General features: G+C 36.2%; 1 protein-coding gene across 4 annotated transcripts in view; it reads right to left on the bottom strand.

The window, feature by feature from the left end:
- CTNNA2 (catenin alpha 2) overlaps window positions 1-10,119 on the bottom strand; it is a 478,287-nt gene that overhangs the window by 16,037 nt on the left and 452,131 nt on the right. For 3 of the 4 annotated variants that reach the window (XM_040555118.1, XM_040555119.1, XM_040555117.1), the window contains exon 18: window positions 1,451-1,594. The exons of the other annotated variant lie outside the window; for it this stretch is intronic. In XM_040555118.1, coding sequence (XP_040411052.1) covers window positions 1,451-1,594 — 144 coding nt within the window. The remainder of the gene's footprint in view (window positions 1-1,450; window positions 1,595-10,119) is intronic. 4 annotated transcript variants of the gene reach the window in all.

Here is a 10,119-nt window from a genome sequence, read left to right on the forward strand (position 1 = left end):
CCAGAAAAGCTACCACCTGTTGGGGAGCCAATTTTTATCCTCTTGGTCGTTATTTTTCTCTCTAACAGGAAGGGAAACAATCATTAGTGAAAGTTCTGTTAGTTTTATAAACAAGACTTTCCCAGAATTTCATTCAGATCTCCTGTGCTTTCATACAAAGAGCATTGCTGAGTCATTGGAGGGAATATCTACCCATCACTACTGACAAATTCCCAATACATGCCAGTGACTAGAAGATGGAAGGCTCTGCATCCTATACCCAATTCCTCAAAGCCACCTAGTCACCTGAAAATAAAGTATTTCATCAATCAGGCTATAAGACTACCTCTGCTGAAAAGCCTGCAATTGCACTCCCTTTGATTTATAGAGTATGCATTACTGTCTTTTAGTGCCTTTCACTGTGATATGACAAGGCCCCACATGGAGCTGGTAAAGAGCATTAAATGAACAAGAACAGTGAGATTTGTGGTATCCCTCGGGGCCAAAATCTTCATATGACCCTTCTTCTGCCCTTTAGTATTTGAGCTCTGACATCTCGACAACTTTAATAGATACCCAAGAGGCAGAACAAGAAAGGAAGATCTTCGTAGTCCATCTTGTCTTTTTTAAATGCTGAGGGATATTAAAACAGTGAAGCAGAAATACTTTGGGCAAAGAGAAACAGGTAACAAGACAGGACTTTAAAGTAAAATAGTAGTGTATAGATAGTGACACAGGAAAAACATCAAGAAATCCAGATAGCAATTACCCTGTCCATACCAATTTCATAACACAAAAAAATCAAAAGCTTTGATTTATAATTTCCAAGGTTAAGTCTCAATTACATCTCCTGGGCTTTCATTTCCTGCTTACAAATTACCTCTGAATTGTATTTAATATACAAGACATGCCTTATAATTGGTCTATTGTCAATATATAGCTTCATAAACATTCTGGATTAAGCAAATAAAAGCAGTAACAGAAAACATGGAAAATAAAAACCCTGTCCTGTAGAAAATAGCATTATCCACAGTTAATGATGATAAATATATAAACACCAGCATCTCTCTTTAATCACAAAGTACTTTAGAAAAATTATGACCGAGCGCTATTGCAATTAAATTAATGGAAATGTAGTAACTGAGTTTAAGGGGATCAGAGAATGCCTTTTCACAATGCAAGATAAACAACATAGAAGGTTTGTTTTAACCACCAGTAAATATATAGATCACCTCCACAGAGAAATGTGATCCTTGTTTTACAGATGCCATTATCTCCGGGAATTCAGAACGGGAAGGAAACCATTCTTCATAGTTGACTAAAACAATACATGCAATTCATTTTGTGAGCACACTGGTTAACAAAAATATAAAAACTACTAATAAAAAACAACCAACAAAACCATTCTCACATCTTTTCCCTCCACCCACAGACCTTTAGAGAGAATTAAAGATGAGAGGAGGTTACTCACCGTTGAGGAGTCACCACTTCCGGTCTCAAGCGTAGCTCCCTCAGCACAGGTGGGTGGGTGGGTAGAAAGTTGACTAGCCCTGCCCCCATCTATGACATCGCACTCTACCTCATAAAAGGTAGTGAAAGTGCTCTGAACTCCAGTCTGATTTCCGAGAGATACAGAAAAGAGATAGTGAGAGAGAGAGCAAGAGAAATACTGCGCCGTAGCGTAGAGGTGAAGAGAGAGGAAAGCGTGTGCTGAAGGAGCTATGCTTGGTCAAGGAAACAGGGACTCTTCCACGATGAGTAACCCCGCTGTCTGGTGCTTCCTCTCACTTGCTCCCATAGCACAGGTTAGGCATGTAAGCCATAAAGGGTTTGCTGACCGGGAAAGGGGATGAGTTTTGGCACCTTTTGGTGAAAACCAGACAGGCTAGAAAGCTTTATCCCCATTAAAAGCTGATTGATGTCAGATTGGGCATGAATTTGGTTGATAGACTTCAGAGTAGTATTATTTTACTGTTTGGAACAGCACCTAAAAACAAAAGCACTGAAGCAAGCAGGAGTAATTCCAATGACTACAACTGGAATTACACTTGTCCACTGGTGCTGAATTTGTTCCATAAGCTTTACACAATCCAGCCCTCTGGACTCACCCTTGAATAGAGTCAGCCAGAGGGGAGGCCACCTTCAGCAGTATTTGAAGGAGGTCAGGAAAGAACTGCTTTTTTCACACCGAAATTGAGGGCTGACAAACTGTGCTGAAAGAACAAGTGAGGGAAGTATAAAAATTCTGGGCATAGATTTATTTACAGAGCACACTTTAAAGTTCCAGAAAATATCAATAACATTGCAAAGAGGTGATGCTTTAAAAGACTGTACATTTTTAGACGATGAAACCCTTACAAGCTGAAGCATATTTTCTCAGCTTCCCAAGAAGTTTTTTGTTTGAATCTGAAGGGCTTAAACTGGGATATTCATTCTAATTTATTGTAAATGGAATTTTTATCATCCAAATTCTGGAAAAGCAGGTTTGAGAGTAAACATAATTGCTTGTATTATCCATTGGGATGTTCTTAATAACCTAGATGTGTACTGGAAAAAAAAATAGAAGAAGAAAAAAAGAAGTATATGCTGCTAGGCTTAACTCCGTTAAATAAAACTGCTTGGAAAATGGGCAACTATTCATGTACCAGTAAAGAGTGCTAGCATAAGATTCTATCTTTTGGAAGATGAAAAATGAATGCTCCTTAAATCTCTCTTAAAGAGTATGTATTAAAGGCACACAGAGTTAACATTGACCTTTTCCCGTAGGCTTTTTGTTGCTACAAGGATCATGTAAATTGTAATCTAATCATGATTATTTTTTCAGTCTTAGTAATGATTAATGTGTACTCCTTGCTTTATTTGTGTGCTCTCTGTTTCTGCTATCAAAAAAAGAAAGTGTGTGACTAATGTTTGGTACTAGTCACTTCCCCTAACAGAGGTCAGGTGTTTTCTTTTTTCTTGACCTTCAAAGCTTTTATCACAATCTAGTCCTGCAGTATCTGCAGATGTTTCTTTAAAGCAGTGTATTTATGAATTTAAAAACTCAATTGGCTAGTCCATTTGACTAAATGAAGAGTTATTGCGATTGTTAGAGATGAGTTATAACCTCAGGAACACAATGCAAAACTAAGCTGTAGCTGAGTAATGCAAAGTGATGATAGTGCTGTGAAAATCAGTTCAGAATTGAATTAAACATATGTTTAACTGATTTCTTGTTACATGGTCTTGATTTCAAGCCATTTGTCTATGAAGATAGAGGGGACACCGCTGATGCCATTTTTATATAGGAATAGATTATGATATGCCATTCTAAACAGCATGACAAAAGGCTTTCTACTATATGGTCTACTTTCCAATTTCCAACATGGATTTCTACTAGTCTGCCAAAGAGAAAAGAAGATTTGAACCTTTAAAGCTTTTTATGGCAATATGTACTATGTAGAATTTAGTTAACTCACAGTTTTGGTATCCTATGACCTGACTATTGCACCACAGTTGTTTTTGCCAAATAAAGTAGGAATATATTTTGAACTCCTGTGACTACCAGGCCTTAAGAAGCCTCTAAGCAAGCTTGGTCATTTTGATTAAGAGAAAGATGTTCACAGGCTATGTCCTTAAATATGAAAAATATTACATTTGTAGTAGCAGTTCTGAGAGCTCCCAAAGAGAAATAAGTTGTCTTTTATTGGAATAGAAACATATGAATGTAGCACAATTAACTTCTGGAAGATTGAGGATGGACAAGGATAATTTCCAGTAACAACACAAGAAATGTGGTAGATTCAATCATGATAATGAGAAAACAGTTCAATAGATTATGTAGCAGATAATATCCAAGATGGTATTTTGGGCTAGCACTGCTTACATCTGAAATTTTGTTTTGGCCTACTTAGTATAATAACTGTAGCTGATAACAAGAAAATTAAGGGAAGAGCAAAAAAGATAAGACTGATTTGTGAACATACAATAGGATGCATTGCTTGCCTAAACAGTGAACAAAAGCGGAGAAAGAATATACCTAACTGAAAACATTTTAAAAATGTATCTACATGCAAGGAAGGAAGGCAATCTTCCAAGTCTTCCAAGGAATATACTAAGATTAATTAAATGAACGCGAAGAGACAGTAAATGAAGACTTTGATTTTTTTTCTTAAGAGAAGCCCAACTGCATAAGAAAGCTATGTAAACACACGTCAGGTCATTGATTTGATCACTTGCACCCAGGCACTAGCAATCAAGGAGAAAAAAATGGGTCCACGCTCAGTTTGACATCAAAGATTTGTTGGACAAAAAGCCAAAGCACTTTATTTCTTGCTTAAAAAGATGAGCAGATGATTAGGAACGGACAGGAACCATTAAGGTACCAGTGGCTGCCATGTATGAAGTTTGAGTACAGCAAGTTTGTGAAAAACTGAGAAGATTACCAAATGCTCAAATGCATTCCATGTTCTATGGGTAAAGACCTAAGGTAAAGACATTTTACCTACATAAGGTAAAAATGGATGTATCTTAAGAAACAACTTAAAAAGGGCATACCAAAATGCCAGCTGACACATACCATAAAAGTTTGAGACCCTAACACAGACACGCATCTGACCCAAAGACATCCTCTTGTTGTAGTGGATCAGTTTGATGGGTCAATAGCTAAACCTTACTTGCTCGTTACCTGTCATCGCCAAGGAATGGTGAAATGTATAACATCCCATCTGACTCAATAAAACTGTAATTTAACTGGTGTTTTGACACTGGCAACGCAGATGTGAAAAAGGATGATAATGTTTCTGCAGAATTTTGGATCAGAAACTGATACTCTAACTCAGTTTTATAGAATTCTAATTTGGTCTTTGATGGATTTAGGACAAAAAGCCTGTATGCTTTGCCTCATTTTCTGATGATACTACTAGTTACCTAGTAGCCTAGTTCATAAGGTTTTTTTGATGATGTATTGGGTAAAATCAGAAAAAAAAAAAAAAACTAGAAAAAAATACTAGTTAGTTTTTCACTTTGACTCCATATCAATGTTTTGAACACATTATAAAAAATAAAACTTCTTTGTTGATGAAGCTGCTTATCAGTTAATTAAGATTAATGATGTGATGTGAGAACAGACACTTTTTCCTTTCTTCTATAAGGTTCATAAACAATAATAGTAATAATAACAGCAAAAATAGTATGTTCAAAGTGTGGAGGACGCATTTCAGAGGTAAAAGATACAAGGCAACTGTTAGCCTTCCTATCTCAGTCTGATCCCTTCTTAAAGGTTACTATGGCCTCCTGCATTTAATGGAAATATGTCCCTATCATGAGTTTTATTAAGTCCTTTGTTGTAAGCTGTTTTGTTCAGTATTTGAAACTAATTCCACTCAGGCTGGGAAAACCTGTTGATGTTTTCCCTTGAGGGTACGTCTTCTTGTCTGAGAGTGTTTCTATGTGTGTGTTACTCATTTGCAACTCAGGTTGTCAAGAACTATAATTAAAGTGACAGAAACTGATGAGTCTGAACTGAAGTTGTTGTTCTTTTAATATCTGCAAAAGCATCATCTGATAGTACTTTATAAGTGAGATTAAGTATCACCACTATTCAAACGAGGAAGTGAAATAATTATGAGAGCTAAAAGATGTACTTCTGCAAAAGAAACAGGGTCCAAAATTTCCTATTTTGTGTTAAATTTGTCGGTATCTAAATTCATTTCTCCAAATTCCCACGTGAGAAAAAAAAATAAAATATATAAATATATATTAAAAAAAACAACACTGATTTTTATTTAAAGCCACAGGGTATACTTATTAGCAAATCTGTGCTGTGAACTGAGGAAGCCAACTGCAAATGCCACGGGAGAAAGGATTCTTATTTAATACAAAATGGTGAAACTTGTTGGAAACCACCTCCTTTAAAGGAAGTAAGACAGAATAGGAAAGGAATGTGAGATACCAAAGAAGTCTTCTCTTTCCTTATAGCAATTTTTATAGGCATAGTCCTTCAGGACCATACCTTAGGGAATGTTACAGTGGTCTCTAGGCCTTGTTAATTATTGCAGGGCTGGTGCAGTTTGTATCAGAAAGCCAATTTCCTCATATTCCCAGTTACTTCCCTTATCATTTAACATGACCTGGAATAGAGAAACTAGTTGGACTGAAGCCATAGATGTTGCAGTTGCAGATGAGCTTTGGATTTTAGAGTTGTTAGTATTTTTAAAATAAATACAGTATGTAATGAAGTATATACATTAGTATTTCTGTCAAATCTAAAATCTCTTTCTATAATCAAATTTGTTTCAAGCCTTAATCTTGAATTTTTAATACTTTGCTTTGTTCTCATGGAATTAAATGGCTTAACATTATTTGGTATTAGAAATGCTTTTCTTTACAGAGAACTCTTCTAATGAGAAATTTCAGTAAATGTAATCTTCAGAAATTCATGAATATTTGTTACCTGATAAAGCACAAGAACATGTTACCTGTAACTAAAATGCTTCTTAATAAGAATAAAAGTCTGACCTGTCAAAATTTTAACCTACTAAATGTACACATATAAAGGGTGTGTATATTTCTTGTTTCCATGAATATATTCTAATAAAAATAAGTGGAGTGTGATTTTGCTTCACAAATGAACTTGTAGGTAATATCTTTCTGTTTATGCAGGATATAGTGCTGCATATTTATGTGTACGTGTGTATATATGTGCATTTATATACAATCAGATATTTTCTCTTAGTGCATATGTTGGTGCAAAGTCTTGTTTCAGAAAAATGTATCTTCAAAAGAACTGAAATTGTTTCATAAATATATTTTCTTGTTCAGTTTTTCAGATGTGTTAAGCTGCATTCATCTACTTTTTCTTACATTATACCTTTCCTTTCCATACACTCTGCCCACCACCAAGCCACCTTTACTCAGCTGCTTTGAAGAAATAATGACAATATTAATATGAAATAAGAAAATCTGTCTTTCAAAAGTCTTTTCTGCTATTATGTATGTGGATCCACCAGACGCCGAAAACTCAGGGTTTATCCAACTCTACAATCCAGCAACAGTTATAAAGGCAAAACCATGTAAGCTCAAAGACATAAATAAGATCCTATGGGATCTCCCTCTTAGCTGAATCCCAACACCATACAAATTTCACTTGAGGGAGACCTCTGGAGATCTCTTGCACAACTTCCCACTTGAAATGAGTTGATTGCCAACATGAGATCATCTCAGCTGCTGCATAGTCTACCTGGGGATTGAAAACCTCCAAAGACAGCATTTGCACAAATTCTCTGGGCCATGCTATGTGGGAAAGGAATTCACAGGGAGCTTTGTGCTGTTTCACACGTCCCTGAGTTAGAGATAATGAGGAAAACAGCGGTAGAACCAAAAACTTGAGCAAGGTCGAGATAAAGTAAATTGGCTATAGTGTTAAAGATGAGCTTTGGGCAGTGGCCAATTGCTGGCTGTCTCAAGGCGTGTGTCTGAGGGTCTGTAACCAATTGTAAGACAGATTCGGGCGCGTGGACAGCGCATGGGGCTATGGGGAAAGTATATGTAGTAGTGAAAAAGGGCAATCAAGGTCTCCTGTTCAAGAGCCATGGGGAGTCCGTGTCGTGCATCCCTTCAATGCTACTTTTACTAAGAAGCAATAGGTAAGCTTCATCTAAGGAACTAAACCTTTGTTATTGTTACCTATTTGGAAGAGGTATTGTTAGCTGGATTTAAAGCCACTATATAAATCTATTTATGATTTTCTTTTTCCTATTCATCTTTGAGCTGCAGAGGGTAATTAAAACTTCTTCACTGTTTCAACTTTCAGAAAGCCCTAAGACAGTGTTTCCATAAAATACATCATATATAGTGAATATATGACCATGAGGTATTTTATCAGCACTCATTTTGATTAACCAGCATAACTCACTGATGTCTTTGTCCTTTAGGGGTAGTAAATTGACTCAGTGTCAGGATGATAAATTTTTTTATGTTACCAAATCATTGTGTAGTCCCTTTCTTGGACAGTGCATAGAGGGATACAGCCTGTTGCCTGCATGAGTTGGAGACTCCTGTATCGGTCACAAATAGAAAAACTAAAAAAAAATGTTCCAAATAACGGTTAATCAAAGCCTTCATATTGCTGAAGTGTGTTTCATACAGCAAAGTATTTTGGAACAGGGTACACTTGCTATGGTTTTATTTTACCTTCTCATACATTAGTAAATCTGCAAACATTCAAACACAAATGCAGAGGTTACTTAAATATATGTATTTATCCCAAAAGGTACAGCTGAGACATCTCCCTGTATTTTTCACTTTCATTTCTTCCAAAGAAGATGACATGAGCTACAGCCAAAAACACAACGTAAATCAAGGTCCTTCATTTTCCCCATCTAGCCTGAGCATTCCTGTCCTGGAAGCTATCCTTTTACAGTGGTACCCTCAGAGACGGAATAAGGATGCTAGAATTTTATTTTCTGTCCTTGCTTGTTCTACTGGGAGTAATAGGAGTGTAGAGATTACTGTAGAGCCCAGTCAGCTTTCTTGTCCTGACTTTACATCAGTCCTTTCCTCCCACTGCAACTCCTTGATTTCATATTCCTACTTACTCGTTGTTTTCTTGCCTTGATCCTTTTGTACCACCTAGTTCAGGTTTCCTGGCTTATTTCCTTATTATCTCTAAGTTATTTCCTTTATCCAATGTTCCCATTCCAGAACTCAATACAGAACTCCTTTCCACCAACGCCTCCTGAACAAATCTCTTCCCATCAATTCCATATCATGTAACTTTATTTTCACAGCATGAGTGTACACTTATTTTTATGTGATTGTATGTATATATACACACAAGTAGTTTCTGATGTGCTTCCATGTTAAATAATCTCCAACTAGAATACTGAGAGTAAAATTAAAAATTTTTGTGAGTTTATAGGAAACCACTGCTGCAGGTAAGCAACACCATTCATGTTTGCTAATTCACTTTTTTGTCATTCTAACTTCTTACTACAATCCTGTGGATGAAGCAATGCATAAAAGTGAAAAGCAACAGAGGAGAGGAGAGGAGAGGAGAGGAGAGGAGAGGAGAGGAGAGGAGAGGAGAGGAGAGGAGAGGAGAGGAGAGGAGAGGAGAGGAGAGGAGAGGAGAGGAGAGGAGAGGAGAGGAGAGGAGAGGAGAGGAGAGGAGAGGAGAGGAGAGGAGAGAGGAGAAAATTTCTATAGTGACATCTATTAATCTTTAAGCGCTGCTAGGAAAAGTATAGTTTAAAATGTCAGTTATATATGTATTCCCTTTCAACACACATTTTTTTTGAAAAACTATATGCCTTAGCTTACGTGTTTTCTATTGAAAACACTGACAGTCTGCCAGTGCAAGCAGCCCAGCCCAGAAACATATAAACACTCCTGTCTGTCAGGTTGTGTCTGTGATTTTACTTCATGTAGCGTTCTGTTACAACTCAATAGTAAGACCTATTTTGTTGCTAGCTAAATAACAGAAATAACTTTTTTTGTGTTTCTGAGAATCTCAAATAAAAGGAAACTCACAGTTTTGGCAATTTACCAACTCACCCTTCAGCAAACCTTCTTTTACACAAAAGCTCAATTCTTACCTGATTCAGGAAGAATTAAATTACTTTATTTACCAAACATGAAAACCACATTTTTTCTATAATCTTGCAAATTTTAAATGCAAAGATTCTCTCTGATTAATTACTTGAAAACAAAGATAAATAAAATAAAATAAAATAATAAAATAAAAATAAAATAATAAAATAAAATAAAATAAAAATAAAACCAGAAAGGCCTTCTAATGCAATGAAATGAAATACCATGTCAGTGGCTCTTAAGTAACTACTTATACACAGGCTCTTACTCCAAATTCAATGAGGGATGGCGTTATTTGCTTTTAATAGGTGAATTCAAGTTACCTGACTTTTCTATGAGTCTATACAGTTCATAAGTAGCAACTTGATACTTCACAGTCCATCTGCATAACAACAGCACAGGGTAGTTGAGGGAAATTCAGACTTTAATGAAAGAAAGGGATGCCATTTAAGCGATTTTGTATTACTAGATTTAGGAGCGATAGGCAGAATTGATAAGCAAGCTATCCACCAGCTCATCTGAAGTAATTACCGGATGCACACTGTTATTCTGTGATAAATAACAAGTCTT

This window comes from Cygnus olor, chromosome 4 (genome assembly GCF_009769625.2).
Source record: "Cygnus olor isolate bCygOlo1 chromosome 4, bCygOlo1.pri.v2, whole genome shotgun sequence".
Classification (NCBI taxonomy): Eukaryota; Metazoa; Chordata; class Aves; order Anseriformes; family Anatidae; genus Cygnus; species Cygnus olor.